This window comes from Drosophila subpulchrella, unplaced genomic scaffold (genome assembly GCF_014743375.2).
Source record: "Drosophila subpulchrella strain 33 F10 #4 breed RU33 unplaced genomic scaffold, RU_Dsub_v1.1 Primary Assembly Seq52, whole genome shotgun sequence".
Taxonomy (NCBI): Eukaryota; Metazoa; Arthropoda; class Insecta; order Diptera; family Drosophilidae; genus Drosophila; species Drosophila subpulchrella.
This window is the reverse complement of record NW_023665689.1, coordinates 210,082-228,524: the sequence shown is the minus strand read 5'-3', so window position 1 is coordinate 228,524 and position 18,443 is coordinate 210,082. Positions and strand designations below refer to the sequence as shown.

Genomic DNA, 18,443 nt, shown 5'->3' with positions numbered 1-18,443 from the left:
GAGGCCGAACTCTCTGCGAGTGCAAGGTGCGACAAGCGACCCCGAGGCAGCGCGTCGGCAAGCGAGCAAAGGCGGATCACTACAAGCATCCCGATACACAGGAGCCAGCGCTGGTCAATTCAACGCGTCGACAAGCCAGGACGAGGAACATCAGCAGCCTGTGGAAACAGCGCGAGGAGATACCGAGGAAATACCGAGGCCAGCCCAGCCACACACCCGCTGTATTAATAACACCAGAGATGTCTGACTCTAAATTTCTGTCCAACAATTTTAATACGTATAGAACTGATTGCCGTTATTTCTCATCTAACATCGAAGAGAATATATTTTCCAAGCCCCATTGACATAGAATTCGTTGGTGTTAAAGTTTCTATGCAATCTTCATCTGTTTTTATAACCTGTATACGTACAGGTTCACCTGCAACAGAGTTAATAATGAGCATCATTTGTCTGCAATAAAAACGGTTCTAATTTTTTCGACAGGGATTTATTTATGTTTTGGGTGATTTCAATGTCCCTGGCATTTCTTCGTCCCCTTTCACTGTCCACTTCTACACCTTTATCTTTTCAAGACCTTATTAACGGTCTGTTAGAACTATCATTACAGCAAGTTAGCTTTATACGTAATTCACTAAAAAGACAAATAGATATTGTATTAGAATTGCTGAAAGACAATGGTTAGGCGCACGAGGCTGGCTTTTCGCTCTTTGGATTACAAATTTCAATTACCTAATTCTAATTCTTACCTAATTGCTGAAAAGCAATGGTAGGGGCGCAGGAGGGGGACTCTATCTATTATGACCTGTAGTGCATTCACATACATAAGTGAAAATGAAAAAGACGGAAGATCGTTTACCCAGAGTTGAAAAGCACCTGAACGCAGAAAGAGGAAAGGACCTACGAGCTTACGGTAACATCAAAACACCAAGTCTTTTCGTGACGGAAAATTCCACGGGCTGGATCTTCGGGCGAGGCCGCAGCCGGGTTTTATTGTACGTGGCCGAGGTATGAGGCTCGTGAGGCCAAGAATCCTACGGGCTGGACCTGCGGGCGAGGCCGCAGCCGGGTTTTATTGTACGTGGCCGAGGTATGAGGCACGTGAGGCCAAGAATCCTACGGGCTGGACCTTCGGGCGAGGCCGCAGCCGGGTTTTATTGTACGTGGCCGAGGTACGAGGCTCGTGAGGTCAAAAATTCCACGGGCTGGACCTTCGGGCGAGGCCGCAGCCGGGTTTTTTTGTACGTGGCCGAGGTATGAGGCTCGTGAGGCCAAGAATCCTACGGGCTGGACCATCGGGCGAGGCCGCAGACGGGTTTTATTGTACGCGGCCGAGGTATGAGGCTCGTGAGGCCAAAAATTCCACGGGCTGGACCTACGGGCGAGGCCGCAGTGGCCGCGGTATGAGGCTCGTGAGGCCAAGAATCCTACGGGCTGGACCATCGGGCAAGGCCGCAGCCAGATTCTGTCACGGTTGGCCGGCTAAATGCAAGTTTGATTAGTCAAAGTCGGAAGGGTCTGCCATTCCGCTACGATGTGGGATTAATGGGGCAAGTGAGAGGATCTTCCGTCTCACCGTCGGAGTTAGTAGGACACGAAGGGATCTACCACCTCGTGGGGGTATTAGGGGAGGACACACGAGAGGATCTTCCGCCCCGTGGTGGGAGTTAGGGGAATACGAAGGGATCTGCCACTTCGCGGTAGGGTATTAGGGGAGGACACACGAGAGGATCTTCCGCCCCGTGGCGGGAGTTAGTGGGTCACGAAGGGATCTACCACCACGTGGGGGGGGGGGGGGAGAATTAAGCAGAGAGTGAGTCTTCCACCTCACTGCGCAGGTAGGTTAGTGGATGAAATTCAGAAGGTCGGGATAACGTATATGTATATGGCATAAATAATTTACCGCTTCCGATTGGGTCATCGGTCGTTGGTAAGCTGAATCGCTCGTGGAAGAAAGGGGTGCGGGGGGGCAAAAACAACGGACATGGCTAGTTCGACTCGGCCAGTGATCCTGATCAAGAGTATATATACTTTATGGGGTCGGAAACGCTTCCCCATAAGGTTAGACCCCTGGGCCACGAGAAAGTAGTTAAGTATATTTTATATGGATAATTATTTTTTATAGATTTTGTAAGAACATATTTCTTAATATCTTCGAATTTTAATATATATCTTGAGTTGCGATTAATCTATTTAGGTGATATATGTTTTAGTTTACAACAGCCCGTAACATTGTCCCTGAAATTTGAATTTTAGTATTAACCAAGGTGAAGAGGTTCATTTTATTCCTCTAGGCATTGTTGACTGTTTTAAATACTGCTGTTGAGAACGTTTATATCCTATCGAGAAATCGGACGTTTACAGGACTTTTTGTATTTTATGAGTGTTTGTTCTAAAACTTTTCAGTCCTTGCAGCGCGTTGGCAAACCAAGGACGCTATTTAATAGTTCAGTGGCTTTTCAATATCCGTGCAATTGTATTAAATATTATATGGTTGTTCCAGGACCGTTTTGTCCTGTTCAGATGAGGCAAACGGTCTTTTGCGTATGTATTGGTATACACTCACACGCATAGGCAAGCAAATCGTTAATCGTCGGTTTTGCAGCCGAACGGGCATTCTCAGCCTTACACTTTATATTAAGTGAACGAAGAAGTTCGATTAGCGCAGAGAATCTGAACGCCTTATTAGTTATAAAGCTTAACACATAATATATAAAAAATGTTAAATGTTAAAATAAAATGTAAAAACAACATATTCTGAAACTTTTTATTATACCCGTCACTCGTAGAGTAAAAGGGTATACTAGATTCGTCTTTCGTCGTCCTTCGTCGTATGTAACAGGCAGAAGGAAGCGTTTCCGACCCCATAAAGTATATATATTCTTGATCAGGATCACTAGCCGAGTCGATCTAGCCATGTCCGTCTGTCCGTCTGTCCGGATGAACGCTGAGATCTTGGAAACTATGAGAGCTAGGCTATTGAGCTTTGGCGGGCAGATTCCTGAGCTTCTTACGCAGCGCAAGTTTGTTTCAGTAGACTGCCACGCCCACTTTTACGCCCACAAACCGCCCAAAACTGTGGCTCCTACAGTTTTGATGCTAGAATAAAAATTTTAACTGAAATGTATTGGTCTCGTCAATACCTATCGATTGACCCAAAAAATTTGCCACGCCCACCCTAACGCCCATAACGCTTAAATCTGTCTACCGCCGGTAGGTGGCGCATTTCAGTCTTGCTTTGCTGCTTGCTTATCTCCATTTCCCTTTGGTCCCTTTAGCTGAGTAACGGGTATCTGATAGTCGAGGCACTCGACTATAGCATTCTTCCTTGTTGCTTTTTGATATCAATTTGTTAATATGGAATATGGAATCAAAATGGAACTTGTTAACCAAAACATTTGAAAATAAATTTAAAATGTTGTATTAAACAAATTATGTTATTTCTTTTTCACAACAACGAAAGTAAATGTAAAGACCGTTTGCGTTGAGTTTTTCGGTCAATCGGTCTTTTGTTGACTGTCATTGTGCGAGCGTTTCTCGTTCCGCTCTTTACGCACTGCTCATTAAGGAGCAACATACAACGAGCTCAACGAAAAGCGCTCAACAGAAAACATAAATGATGACAGCAAGTGTCTCTTGCTCAGATCGAGAGCGAGACAGTAGGACCTTTTTCGGTTTTGCTCGCAACGAGAGCACGAGAAGAAAAACGGTCAACAGTTATTTGCGAGCTCTGGTTATGCGTGATGCCATGCAGATGTTTAGTTTATACCAGTGGTCGGCAGCGGCCTATCTAGTGAGCATAGGGAAGTGTTCTGCCCATCCTCTGCTCGCTCACGTATAACGTAGATGTTCGTATGACTTCGGCATGGGTCTTCGGGTCTTTTTTTCTCAGCTTCGGCGCACTTTTTTGCTGCTGCGGCAGAGAATTTCAGTGCAAAACAGAGAAACGTCAGGCGTCAGAGCGCTGCGCGCCAACTTCGTGTTTTTTACACTCACACTAATGCAAGGCAAACTTGTGATGGTATGTGTGTGCCGACCACTGGTTTATACGTACTACTTTTGCAAAGTATTATTAGTCAGTCGAGCCCTGGGCCCCAGAACGCAAATGCGCAAAACGAGAGAGCAAGAGAGCATGATCGAGAGGGACGCTTAACGCGATGTTATTGATCTGAGAGCTCGGATTAGGAGAAGTTAATTAGCTGCTGCGGCTGCCTGGGCTTCAGAGTCATTGCTTGTTTACAGCTTGCTTTATTACTCCTGATGCGGTCTTCAGAACGGCAACTCGAGCAACACCATCTCCACCAAACAGAAGCTCGATCACTCTGGCCAGGTTCCACTTCATGGGAAACAAATTTCGTCCTTGACCAGAATTAAGTCATCGATGATCAGGCCAGGTTTTGAAGCGTTGCTACAGTAGTGTCAAGTATTCTTCTTTTCATTGGGACTAGAAGATCTGCAGCAAGTAGGGCACGCGTTGCCATCCATCCAAAAAATTGACCTGGGCGGGATAAAACACCAATCAATGGACTCCGCCTGGCAAAAGTCAAATGTAGCTTTCTGATGATCATGGCTGAGAAATAGGTGCCATAGATCGAGCGGCTATTGCGCCGTGGCCTTCTTCTGACACGACATACGACACCTAAGAAAGATCCATGAATAGATGCAAATAATTAGCCTTTGTGCGAAGAACATGAAGACGAGCCTTAGCATTTTGTCATGGGAAGATCAGCCATTATATTATCCACTTATCGAGGCTTTGTTCGAAAGCATCTGTTTACTGCATTCACTACCGTCTTTATCCCCCAACAGGCCAATATTTGGATCGAATTATGCCGAGTAGTGCTCGAGACCCAGTATGCAGACTGCACTCATGAAAGTGAGCGGTAATGGCAATCGTTACAGAATTCAAAGGAATGAGCGAAATATCAACCCATGTGCCAACCCATCAGTCAACCGTGTAGCTCGCCTCTCCCTCGTTTTGCGCCGTGTACCCCTTTCGCCTCGCGCACCAGCTCAGACGGAGGGACCATACGTGCTATGACTGGGGCTGCTTCCTGTGATATTGTTCTAATTGCACTTCAGTGCTGTAAGAGGGAACTTTCATGGCTTTAGACCAGATTGTCGCTGCATACCTTAATTGCGACGTAACGACACTGGTGACCATCTTCCTCCCGGCCTGCCCGAGACGCCTTTTTTGGAGAGCAGTCGCGATAATGATGCAAAAGATTCTGCTGTAGGACTCGGCAGCACTTCTTGGCGCATTCCTTCCATTTGCATCCTTCAATCGCGTTAGCCGTTGTCCTAATTACTGCATGCTCTTTGGCACTTTCGTATTCGCCTACCACTAGGTCACATAGTTTGATGTTAAGAATCTGCCTGTTGATGGCGTTAGCCCGGAACACCTTCCCGGTCTTTGGAATACCTCTTTGGTCGAATGGACGCTTGCCCGGCGTACTCCTCCATTTTTTTAACGACACAATAATTGGCATTTCGTTAAAAAGGATAAACTAATTGTTCTGCTTGAGATCAGAGTCTGGGCGCCGTATCAATCATAACCACGAATAACGATGCGACTAAAGACTGCAATGATCTGCAAACGACTGTTTTTATTAACATAATAAAAGGGTTTACATGAGGTGGTTAACAGAGTCTGGTTTGCAAGATCAAATAGAATATAACATTTTAATACAACTTTAAAATTCAAACAGGGAAATATCATGTTGATGAGTTTCACCGTACATCCCGGCCCCCTTGAAAGTACCCGCAGGTTCAAATTTGCTCCACTCAACTACGGCTTCGATGCGTACCATTTTCTATCGCTGTGGAGGTAGGTTATCGTTCTAAATGATGGTGTCCACTTGTATGTTAAGTTATTGTTTTGTCCACTCCACATCGACCACCGGCGCTAAAAATGTTGTTTCAAAGCGATCACGGCTTTAAGCCGCTCCAGGTTTCGAGGACTGAGCGTCTTAATTCTGCGGTCGGGAAGGGAACGAAGTGATTTCACAACTAGGAAATGTCCTGGCTCTAGAGCTCCAAGGTCTCTGGGATCCGGTGATTGCGGTGTCAACGGCCAGCAGTTTAGAAGAGATTCTATTTCAGCTGTGATCGTGCAAAACTCTTCAAAGGTAACTCTTGCGTTCATCAAAGTTCAAAGTTCATAGCCGCTGCTTCATAGAGGCCTGCAAAGTGAGAAGCTTTGGGGGGGATGAAAAAAGTAACAAGGAAGAACGCTATACTCGAGTACCTCGACAATCAGATACCCGTTACTCAGCTAAAGGGACAAAAGGGAAATGGAGACATGCAAGCAGCAAAGCGAGACTGAAATGCGCCACCTACCCCTGATCACAATATATGATTATGTGGGCGGTAGACAGTTTTAAGTTAGAGTGGGCGTGGGAAACTTTTTTTGGGTCAATCGATAGGTATTGACGAGACTAGTACAGATAAGTTAAAATTTTTTTCTAGCATGAAAATTTTGGGCGCCTCAGTGTGTAAAATTTCTCACGTACAGAACAACACCTGTTGAATATTTATAACAAGTAATGTGAAAAAAGGTCACGTGATTAGTATTGGGGGTTGGGTGCAGTTAAGTATACTCTTTATGGTCATGATCTTGACATTTTTAAGACATTTAAACCCATTAAAATCATTTATTTTATGTATTATGCTTTTTGTGCCAGAACCCGCATACATTACTGAAAGGGCGGAAACGATTTATATGCTTATTAGTAAGAGGGCGGGGATCATTAATATGCTTATTGTGTCAGAATCCGCTTTTTATAACTACGGAGACTAAACGATTGTATGCGTGATTGACTGTCACCTTTTAACGATATGTAATCCGATACGATCCTTTGTAGTCATCCAAAAATATTGTCTTTATAAATCTTACAGATTGTAAATAAAAAACAAGGAAGAACGCTACAGTCGAGTACCTCGACTATCAGATACCCATTACTCAGCTTAGGGGACCAAAGGGAAATGGAGATATGCAAGCAGCAAGGCAAGATTGAAATGCGCCACCTACCCGCGATCTCAAGATATGGTTATGTGGGCGATAGACTGATTTAAGCGTTATGGGCGTTAGAGTGGGCGTGGAAAACTTTTTTGCCACGCCAACTAAAACTCCCACAAGCCGCCCACAAATTTCAAAAAATCGTAAGAATGAACGCGGATATCTCGGAACCTATCAAAAATAGAGAATTGGGACTTCAGATTTAGATTCCGTAGCCTTGTGCGCCCACAAGCCGCCAAACCTTTGGTGCCCACAACTTTTATGCTAGATAACAAATTTTAGCTGAAATGTATTAGTCTCGTCAATACCTAACGATAAATTAAAAAAAAAGTTTTCCACGCCCACTCTTACGCCCACAAGCCTCCTAAGCCTGTGGCGCCCACAATTTTCATGCTAGAAAAAAATTTTAACTGATCTGTACTAGTCTCGTCACTACCTATCGATTGACCCAAAAAAAGTTTGCCACGTCCATAACGCTTAAATCTGTCTACCGCCCTCATAACCATATATTGAGATCACGGGTAGGTGGCGCATTTCCATCTCGCTTTGCTGCTTGCATATCTCCATTTCCCTTTGGTCCCTTTAGATGAGTTACGGGTATCTGATAGTCGAGGTACTCGACAATAGCGTTCTTCCTTGTTCTGGAATAATAACTTTCAAGCGAGATATTTTTGGAACAATGTGTTATCTGTCTAAAATATAAGAATCTCAAGGGCATTTCAGTTTTTAGTTAAAGCAGAAATCTTTAGCGCCGTTTCTAAAAAAGAAAAACAAACTAGAAAAAATCGAGAAAAAATACCTTTTGGACAATAATTCTAATCATTTGTATTAAGATCATTTACGTTTGAAGATAGTACAAAAGATAACAAAAAAACTTTTCAACGACATATAGCAAATGTCTTTAGCTTTAGTGGCTTAGAAACAACTGTCGCTTTAAGTCTACCTTTTTTTTAGCTATTATCGCAAAATTTGCTGATATTTTTTTGTACATTTTAGAAGTAAATGTCTTACATCGAGCTTTTTAAAACCAATTAAATGTTTGCCGGTCCTTTAAATAGAGTTTGTGTATCCACAAAAAAGATAAATGTATACAGTACTTAAAAATAGCTTTCCAATACCTTTAGTAGTTCACAAGTTACAACAGTACGAAATGTAGCTATGTATAGCTGTTTTACCGCCAAGCTAGCGAGTTCTTTCAGTTCAGTTCTGGTATAACTAATGTTTCTTATATTAAGCTGTTAAACATCATTTAGAATTTCCATAACCCAAAAAAAACGTTTAGGACAGACGGACAAAAAAAATAAAATGTTAGTTATGAAAAGTCCCCCAAAATCTTGTTTTGCATATAATTTTTGAACGGAGCATCGGAATTTAACAAATGAGGGGTCATTTGACGATTTAGTTCTTGTGAAAATTTTCGATCAGTGTATAACTCGCTAGGATCGGGCCATCGCAGCAGATTTTCTATTTTTCGGCTACATATAGTAGTTGCCTTCGCACACTGTTCTGGTAAGCTTCGTCACTATGTGGACTTTCGTCCACCGTGATAGACACTCGGCTATGTTCCAACAAAAGTCCGAACGTTTGAAAGTATTGAGTTCATTAAGACCTTCATGGTCATAATTAATTTAATTTAATTAACTTGCTTTACCCTACTTAAAAATATTGTTTTTTGACGAGACTAATACATTTCAGTTAACATTTTTTATCTAGCATAAAGCTTCGTCACTATGTGGACTTTCGTCCACCGTGATAGACACTCGGCTATGTTCCAACAAAAGTCCGAACGTTTGAAAGTATTGAGTTCATTAAGACCTTCATGGTCATAATTAATTTAATTTAATTAACTTGCTTTACCCTACTTAAAAATATTGTTTTTTGACGAGACTAATACATTTCAGTTAAAATTTTTTATCTAGCATAAATTGTGGGCGCCACAGGCTTGGGCGGCTTGTAAGCGTTAGAGTGGGCATGGCATATTCGCGTAACAAACTAGCGCTGCGCTCAAGCCTACGGCATCTAAATCTGAAATCTCAATTCTCTATCTTTGAGTTTCCGAGATATCCGTGTTCATACTTACGATTTTTTGAAGTTTGTGGGCGGGTTGTGGGCGTTTAAGTGGGCGTGGCAAACTTTTTTTTAGGTCAATCGGTAGGTATTGATGAGAACAATACATTTCAGTTAAAATCTTTATTCTAGCATCAAAACTGTAGGAGCCACCGTTTTGGGTGGTTTGTAGGCGTTAGAGTGGGCGTTGCATGCTGCTGAAATAAACTTGCGCTGCGTAAGATGCTCAGGAATCCCAAAAGCCTAGTTCTTATAGTTTCCGAGATCTCAGCGTTCATCCGGACGGACGGACAGACGGACATGGCTGGATCGACTCGGCTAGTGATCCTGATCAAGAATATATATACTTTATGGGGTCGGAAACGCTTCCTATACTAGTAAGCGTGACACTCCGATGATACAAAATTGCGCTGAGCAAGAAGCCCAAGAATCTGCATGCCTTATCTCAACATTCTAGACGGATAGTCGGACTTGGCTAGATCGACTCGGCTAGTGATCCTGGTCAATAATATATACACTTTATAGGGTCGAAAACGAACTGTCATTAGACACTACTGCCAGAATTTTGGGTGAGCTTAGATTATAGGCATATAAGCAAATTGGTTTTCATTTTTATAAGTATCCAGTGAAAACAAGAAAGACCGCTATAGTCGAGTACCTCGACTGCCAGGTACCCGCTAAAGGGACCAAAGGGAGTTGGAGATATGCAATTGATAGGTATTGATGAGAACAATACATTTCAGTTAAAACTGTTATTCTAGCATAAAAATTGTAGGAACCACAGCTTTGGCCGCTTTGTGGGCGCTAGAGTGGGCGTGGCACGCTTACGAAACAAACTTGCGCTGCGCAGGAATCTCTACAATCTGCATGTCTAATCCCAGAATTGCGGATCTTATAGTTTCCGAGATCACAGCGTTCATACGGACATGGCTAGATCTACTCGGCTAGTGGTCCTGATCTAGAATATATATACTTTATGGGATCGGAAAAGCTTCCTTCTTCCTGTTACGTACTTTCCGACGAATCTAGTATACCCCTTTACTTTACGAGTAACGGGTTTAAGTATATCGCCGGAGTTCAGAATATATGTATCGTATTTCCGAACTCAAATAATTTATTTTTGCAATCTTTTAGATTTTGTGTCGCTACTAGCAAAGTAACAAATTAATATATAGGATACTTTTTGGAAAAGGAGCCAAATATTACATGTCTACCTATGCAATTTTTTCACTATTGACATATTCGGAAATCGAATCAATATTAAGAAACTTTTTTTGCATTCATTTATTCTTTTAATTTAACTGAGTGCTATCTATCTTAAATATTTTCATAACGAAACAAACTTATGAACATGAAATTTAACAACTCCTGTATATTTTAACAATGCTACATTATTTATTAAATTTTAGTCAACTTTTGCATTGTTTGTGTTATTATTATAGCTTTATTTGTACGTATAATATCGAATGAATATGACATCATTCAAACTATATAATTTTATCAAATAATATTAAGAATTGTACATTTTTTAAATATTAAACATATAATGATAATTTGTACCGATATTGAAAAATACCATGTAGTGCTGATGGTAACTTCGAAGTGACTCTTGCAACAAAAGCCACAATTTACTCTGAAGGATTAGTTGAATGGAAGCCACCAGCTATATACAAATCATCCTGTGAAATAGATGTAGAATATTTCCCATTTGATGAACAGACCTGTGTTCTAAAGTTTGGCAGTTGGACTTATGATGGGTTTAAGGTAGGTCTTTAAAAAACTTAGCTAATTTTCCTATTATTCTAACACTTGTATTTTATATTATTCATTTCTTATCTTTTTTTTTTTATGTGGTTCATGTTAGAGGCGTAAACAATAAAACTTTTCTTAAAATGTATTATAATATTAAGTTTCGTAAACTTTTTTTTTCAAATAAAGAAGAATTATGTACACACACTAAAGCTCAATTTATAATATATAAATTAAAGTATATAAATGCATTTATGCTCCACTACGCAGAACTATTTTGAAAAGAACTCACCTTTAAAGTAGGGTAGAGTGGGTGAAAAACTCGTCAAATATCACATCTCAAAAATTCCAAATAATTGTAGTCGTTATATCCTTTACTCCTTTTCTTTTATAGTGCCGACAATGTATTTACAATAATATTTGATATAATGATTTATGAGATAGTTTTGACAAAAAATTAAAAAACATATTCAGCTTATATGTGAGTTAAAAGATTGGTTATTAATTGATATAAAAAAAATCTATCTTTTCTTTATTGAGTTGGATTAAGAACTGATTTTACTTAAGCTAAACAATTATTCATTATAACTACGCGTCGATCCATCGCTGCCACCGTCTCTGCCGCTGCTGCTGTTTCTGCCAGCGTTCTTCATTGTCATTGGCTGCTGCTCTTCATCGCTTTCGCTGTTGACCAAATTTAGTTGTCATTGGCCAATGCATTTAAGTTATTGTTATTGTTGTATGCACTTGGCTGGGTTCGATCAACTTTGGAAATTGGCTATTCTGCATTCCCACGATCGCTAATTGAAAGGTGCAAGCTCAGCGCGCGTGGCTTAGCTCGTGTGAACTTTATTGGGGGCATTGGTTGTGCAATCAATGCTTACTTCTACTTAAGTTTGGATCTTTATATTATTGTGGGTGTTTACTCTTCCCTCCTTAAACGCGACTGTCCTCGGTCGCAACGTAGTAGAGTATAGGTCCGGAATGTAGAGGCTTTTCTTGCGTTTCTAGAGTGGAAGCCGATGTACTTTCCGTTGACTTCTGTCTTCGTAGGATTTCCGTGATCAATCCTATTATTAGTAGAAGTAGGATGATTGCGGATCCGTAACTAAATAACTATAGTTGTTTTGCTTCTTAGTTTTTCCAGCGCTTTTGTGTTGTTGATGTTGAGTTCATTGACCATTTGTAGTGATAGAACTTCCTCTAGCTTTGTCTTTTCTCCCATTAGTTGGAATAACGGAGGTTCTGGTTCGACCATGTTGATTTCCCGTGACTTTGTAACGAACTGATTTTGTTGTCTGCTCGCTACGAGATTCGTGCGGCTAGCTCAGAAGATTGTGTGTTCGTCCCACCAATTTTATAAGACGTGATTGCCCCGTAGATCAGTGAGAAAACAAAGGGTTCTAATGGCAACAGTGGGACTTATTCTCGTGGCATTAGTACAGCGGGTGTGTGGCTGGGCTGGCTTCGGTATCTCCTTGCTCTGGTTCCGCCGGCTTCAGGTGCTCCTCCTTCTAGCTTGTCGACGCGTTGACTCGGCTTCCGCTTGGCTCCTGGGTCTCGGGACGCTCGTAGTGGCCGCCTCTGCTTGCTCGCCGACGCGCTCCCTCGGGGTCGCTTGTTGCGCCTTAGACTCGCAGAGAGTTCGGCCTTGAGGGCTTAGGGAAGCGTCACCGTTCTCAGACTAGGGTGAACAAGACTTGCTCTCCAGGCCGACGCCTTTCGAGGCAATAGTCGTCCCTTGCTCTGTCCCGGACGGTCTCGCTAGGTTCTTGCTCAGATCGCGCTGACAGTCAAGGCTGCCGCCAGAAAGCTGCCTAGCACTTCACTTTGCTTTACGCCTAGCGCAGACGAACGTTCCACCCGGCTTCGCGCTAATGCTTGACGTCCGCGACGCACCTGCGCTCCCCAATGAGCTCCGCGCGGCGATGGTAACGTGGCTGCCGGAAATGTCTGCTGGCGTCGCTGCCGATGTCCTCTGCGCTGTCTCCTGACCAGTAGCTTGTCGTTCTGGCACTCGGGGAGTTGGGCGGTTGCTGTTCGGGAACTTCGCCGGTAATCGCAGGGCTCTCCAGGCGACCGCCTCTTGAAACCGCAAATCGATCTACCGCTCGTCCGTCACGTCAGGTCCTGCTTGGTCGGGCAAGGTACGCTGGGTCTCAGACAACTTTCCTCCCCAAGCTGACGGTTCTTCGTCGTAGGCCTCTTCCGCTTGTCTCTGACAGACCCGCCGGACGACTCGCCAGGGTGTGGTCGTGACAAAGTTGGAAAAACGAACGCCTTGTCTTAGCCCTGTGATGCCTTCCGGAACTCAGCCACTTGTGTCTCAATTCGGAGATTCCTGATGTCCCAATCCCGAACGTCTCGACGTGGCGATCTTGCTCCTTGTATGCTTCCCACAGCGCTGTTTCCGACGACTCGCTTGGTTGTGGCTCCCTCGTAGATTACTTGCTTGACTGACTGTTCACTTGGTACTTTAATTGATCTTGAAGGTTTGACTCCTCGTGATCGACTGATCCAGCTGCCAGCGCTCTGTGGCCTTATACAGGGCCTCCGGGAACCGTTAATTCCCTTTTGCGCACGGCCCGCTGGATCTCTCCACTCCGGGTCCAAAGTCCGTGCCTCCTGGTTGATCCACTTGTCCTTCACGTACCGCTTCCAACCTATGCTCTGCCCACAGCTGCCGTCCCGCTGATTCCCGTGATGCTTGTGGCACGCCTGTGTGCCGCTCCACTGCCGAGATGTGGCACTTCTTCTCCCGGTCCAAAGTTCACGGGAGAGTCCAAAGTCCGGTGGAGTTCCGTTATCCGCTTTTGCACACGGCACTCTTGCTCTGCCCGCCAAGTCTCCATTATTTCATTCTCCGCTCCTTGGTCTCCAAACTCTCCTGATCTCCAACCATGATCTCCAAGCTCTCTCGTTCTCCATCCAAGGCTCCAAACTCTCCTCGCCGCGCCGTTAGTACGCGAATTCGCCGCGTATCTGGTAAGCGGCCGGCCATCTGCTGCTGCTTCTATTTGTGGGGAGTTATTCAACTCCTCACATTCCCCCCTTACTTCGGGAAACATTTAAAACTTGTTCCTACTCTCCGGCGTTTCCTTGCTTATCCTTGCCTTCGAGTCCTTGTGATTCCCGCGGCGCTCCCTCGTTTCTCCCTCGATGCTCCCTCGACGCTCTTAACTCCGTTGAGTTTCTACAGCGCTGGTCATCCTCCTCGTAGCAACTTGAATCACCCGCGCCCATATTCTCCCTGACTCCAATGGGATATCGATACTCATGGGCTATCGATCCCCAGCTCGCTGCTCATTGCTGCGTTCTTCTTCTTTTATTGGTTCCTCCGCCTGGTCACACCATTCGTGCTTGATCGATGTTTATTCGCATATCTGTTCGTTGCGATATTTCCACCTTTGGCCGATATTACCATTTTCGTGTACCCATCGATCGCACTATCGACTAGTGCCAATCGATCGCCTATCGAGGTACCCCCTTTCCTGGCTCGTGGTAATTTTGGAACTTTCATAGGTAAGTTTTTTTTTTTGCATTTCTTTTACTCCTTTTCATCTCATCACTTTTTCTCTTTTTTTTAGTTAACTGTTGGTGCGGTGCGTGTTTCTGTCTTTGGTTACCAGCTCCCCCTTTCCTCGGGTAACAACTAGACGAGTTCGTCCGACGCCATCCGTAAAGAATCTCCGGATGCTACGGTGTGTGCCTGGACTGCGCGCCTTGTGCTGCTTGTCTCTCTCCGCGCATACTCTTTTCTACGTGGCGTAAACGGTTAACTCTGGCTCGCGCCCGACGCTGAAACCTGTTGCCTTGCGGGTGGATCCCTTCACGTTACCCGTATCCTTGTGCCGTTTTGTAAGTGTCCCTTCCGCCTGGCGTAATCGCGGATGACTTTGGCAACTGCCCGACGCTGAATCCTGTTGCCTTGCAGTTGGGATCACCAACCATCCTTATCCAAGTCCTTGTGACCTATCCTTCTAATTGTCCTTTCTGCGTGGCGTGTGGATGACTCTCGCTTAGGCCTGACGCATAGACATCTCACGTTTCTGCTGTCTGCTCGTTTTGTTGTTGCTTAAGCTCTCCAACGAGAACTGTCCTTTCTTTCTTTGACTGTGTGTGGCGAATTTTGCAGATCACTGGAGAGACGAAATCCACAACCTGGTAAGGGCCATCGTACCTCGAGGCTAGTTTTGCAGCGAATCCTTCAGCCGCTTTGGACAGGTGATGTTCCATTGCCTTCTTCTCAGATTATAGTGTCTGGCTTGGTCCTGGGACGCCTTTTCCATATTTCGGCGTACGATCTCGAATACCTCCCTCAGTTTGTTGGCATTTTCCTCAGGGGTATCCGTAGCTCGTTCAGTGCCTAGGGTTTCCTTATAATATAGGGTAGACGTGGTTCCCTGGGTAAGAAAAGCCGGTGTATGGCCGGTGGATTCCGATGTGCTCGTGCTCACTGCTAGCATAATCTCCGGCCACTTCTCGTCCCAGTTTCTTTGGTCCTGCCCTGTGAACTGCGCAATCATGGTCTTGACCGTTCTGTTCGCTCGTTCGGTCGGATTCTCTTGTGGTGTGTATGGTGCGGTGAACTGTTGTCTGATACCCATCTCAGCCAGAAAACTCTTGAAGATACGGCTTGCAAACTGCACTCCGTTGTCCGTTATGACCACCTTCGGGAACCCGTACCTTGCGATTATGCGCTCCCTAAACGCCTTCTTGAGCGACTCTGCTGTCGCACTGCGCAGGGGCACCAGTTCCGTCCATTTCGAAAATCTGTCTATCATGACCAGCAGCATTTGGTTCCCATGCTTAGGTCTTGGTAGGGGTCCAACGAAGTCTGCACATACCGTGGCCCATGGTTCCTCCGGCTCTTGGGTCAACATCTTCCTGGCCGCCTGCATCTGATTGGGCTTAAACCGCATGCAAATCTCGCATTTTCGTACGTGGGCTCGGGCGTCTCTATGCATGCCTGGCCAGTAGTATCGGGCTGCCAACCGTGCAATTGTCCTCCGTCTTCCTACGTGTCCCGCAAACGGTGCGTCGTGGTTTTTCCTGAACACTGTTTCTCGTAGCGACTTTGGGACGCACATCTTCCATAAAGCGACGTCTTCACTGCCTGCTCGGTGAGGTATGTTTCTGTACAGTGTCTCACCATCCGTAACATAGTCCGGGTACTTCTGCGGTTGGGTCCTTATCTTTTTGCCCATGTCCTTGATCCAGCTGCACCCTCCTGAAGCTATTGTTGCCGATGCCTCTTTTAATCCTCGTTGCGTCTCTGGTAGTGGTTGTCTTGATAATGCGTCGGCCACCACGTTTAGCTGGCCCTTTCTGTACGCTATCTCAAAGTCGTACTGTTGTAGCTCCAGGGCCCATCTGGCGATCCTTCCTGAAGGGCTTTCGATGCTGTTGAGCCACTTCAGGGCCATGTGGTCGGTTACTACCTTAAAGTGGTAACCTTCCAGATATGGCCTGAGCTTCCGGATCGCCCAGACGATCGCCAAGCACTCCTTCTCCGTTGTCGAGTAGTTCTTTTCCGCGCCGTTCAGTGTTCGGCTCGAGTAGGAGATTACTCTTTCGCCCTTTTCGGTGTCTTGGGTCAGTATCGCTCCGATGCCGTTGTCGCTGGCGTCTCTTTGCAGGATGAAAGTTATACTGAAATCCGGGCATGCTAGCACTGGATCTGCCACGAGTCTTGCCTTAACTTCCTCAAATGCCATCTGGTGCTCTAGTGTCCACTCCCACTTACTGCCTTTGCGCAGCAGGTCGTTCAGGGGTTTGACGATTCTGGAAAAATATGGTACAAATCGGCGGTACCACGACGCTACTCCTAGGTATTGCCGGAGCTCTTTGACGGTCGATGGCGGTTCTAGTTCGTCGATGGCGGCTACTTTTTCTGGATCTGTTCCTATTCCCTCGCTAGTCACTCGATGTCCCAGGTACAGCAGCTCCTTATTGAAGAATTGGCATTTTTCTGGATTCAGCCTCAGGTTTGCCTCCCTTAGACGCTGGAACACTTCCCTCAGGTTTCTTTTGTGTTCTTCCAGCGTGCGACCGATCACTATTATGTCATCCTGGTAAGCGAATGCGTGAGGTGACATCTCGGGGCCAATTACTTGGTCTAAGACTCGCTGAAAAGTTGCCGACGCCGAGTTAAATCCGAACGGCATTACGCTCCACTGAAACAGACCTTTGCCTGGTACCGTAAACGTCGTATATTGCCTGCTACTCTCTTCCAGTGGGATCTGCCAGTATCCATCCTTCAGGTCCAAACTGCTGATGTACCGCGCTTCCCTTAGTTGATTTTGGATGTAGTTTATGCGGGGCATTGGATAGGCATCCTTCACTGACCTCGCGTTGATATGCCTGAAGTCGACACACAGTCTCCACTTGCCTGTCTTCTTTTTCACCATCACGATGGTGGAGCTGTATGGGCTCTTTGAATGCTCTATGAACCCCATTTGAAGAAGCTCGTCCACCTTTGCGTTGATTTCCCCTTGAATTTTTGGGTTCTTTGGGTAGTATCTCTGCTTGATTGGCTTGTCGTCCTTCATTTTGATCTGGTGTTCTGCCATATTCGATGTTCCCGTCATTGTGCTGAAGTCTGCCAGCTCTGTTTCAAGGAACGCTGTAGTATCGTCCAACTCGTTTACTTCTTGAACGACTGCTACTGATAGTTTCTCCTCGAGCCATCCATTGTGTCGGTTCCTGGCTGGTATTATTATTCCAGCACACCTTATCTCGGTTCCGACTTGTTTCAGGAAGTTCCATCCCAACACTAATGGATCCACTACCCCGGGTAAAATCAACAGGCTCATGGTCACTTGTTTGTTGCCGAATTTGACCTCCACCTCGAGCTGCGCATCAATTCCGCCTCACCTTCCATTTGCCAACCTAACTTGCCGTCTCGTCCAGGTAATCTTTCCTAGAGCAGCAATATTGTCCGCCAATTCTTCGCTAACGAAGCTTGCCGTTGCTCCGGTGTCGATTGTGGCTTTGTAGCTTTTCCCACCAATCATCACAGCTGCGGACAACTGCTGCTCCTCCTCGATTAGCTTGCCCGTTAGTTTGGAGAGGTGGCATTGTGCGATCCCCGCTCGCTTCTCTGCGGCTGAGATCACTGGCCATTTCCCGATCGTTGGCAGCAATCGACGCTCCTAACACCCACCTTGCCGCATATCCAGCAAAACAGCAGCCGCTGGTTTCGACATCCTCTAGCCCAGTGTCCGTTCCCACCGCATTTCCGACAGGCCTCCTGCGGGTCTGTGATATGGGTGGTATCTTGTGGCCTCTGTGTGTTGCTTGGCGGCCGCCACAAGGTCTTGTTTGGCTGTCTCTGTTGCTGTGGGGGTGGTGTCCAATGGCCTCCGCGTGGTGCGTCTGTTGCCTGCTGTCGTCTGGCTTGGTGTGGTGGTGACCATTGGTCGTTTCCTCGTGTGTCCTGGTTATCTGTCTCCTCGCATCTTCTGCATGTCACCTGTGTTGGTGACGCCGACTTGGTCTTCGAGAACTTGTTCTCCTGTGCGAAAACTTCCCGTTCCTTTTCCAGTTCTTCGTACTCATCGGCTAGGATCATTAGCGTGTCCAGGTCCGACACTATGTGTGCTCTTAAGAA

General features: G+C 45.3%; 1 protein-coding gene across 4 annotated transcripts in view; it reads left to right on the top strand.

The window, feature by feature from the left end:
• The window catches only part of LOC119562486 (acetylcholine receptor subunit alpha-like), a 670,242-nt gene that overhangs the window by 460,316 nt on the left and 191,483 nt on the right, over positions 1-18,443 (top strand). For 3 of the 4 annotated variants that reach the window (XM_037875689.1, XM_037875688.1, XM_037875691.1), the window contains one exon: positions 10,666-10,846. In XM_037875689.1, coding sequence (XP_037731617.1) covers positions 10,666-10,846 — 181 coding nt within the window. Of the gene's footprint in view, positions 1-10,665; positions 10,847-10,946; positions 10,977-18,443 lie in introns of those variants that run through there. The other variant, XM_037875690.1, reaches the window with a different exon arrangement.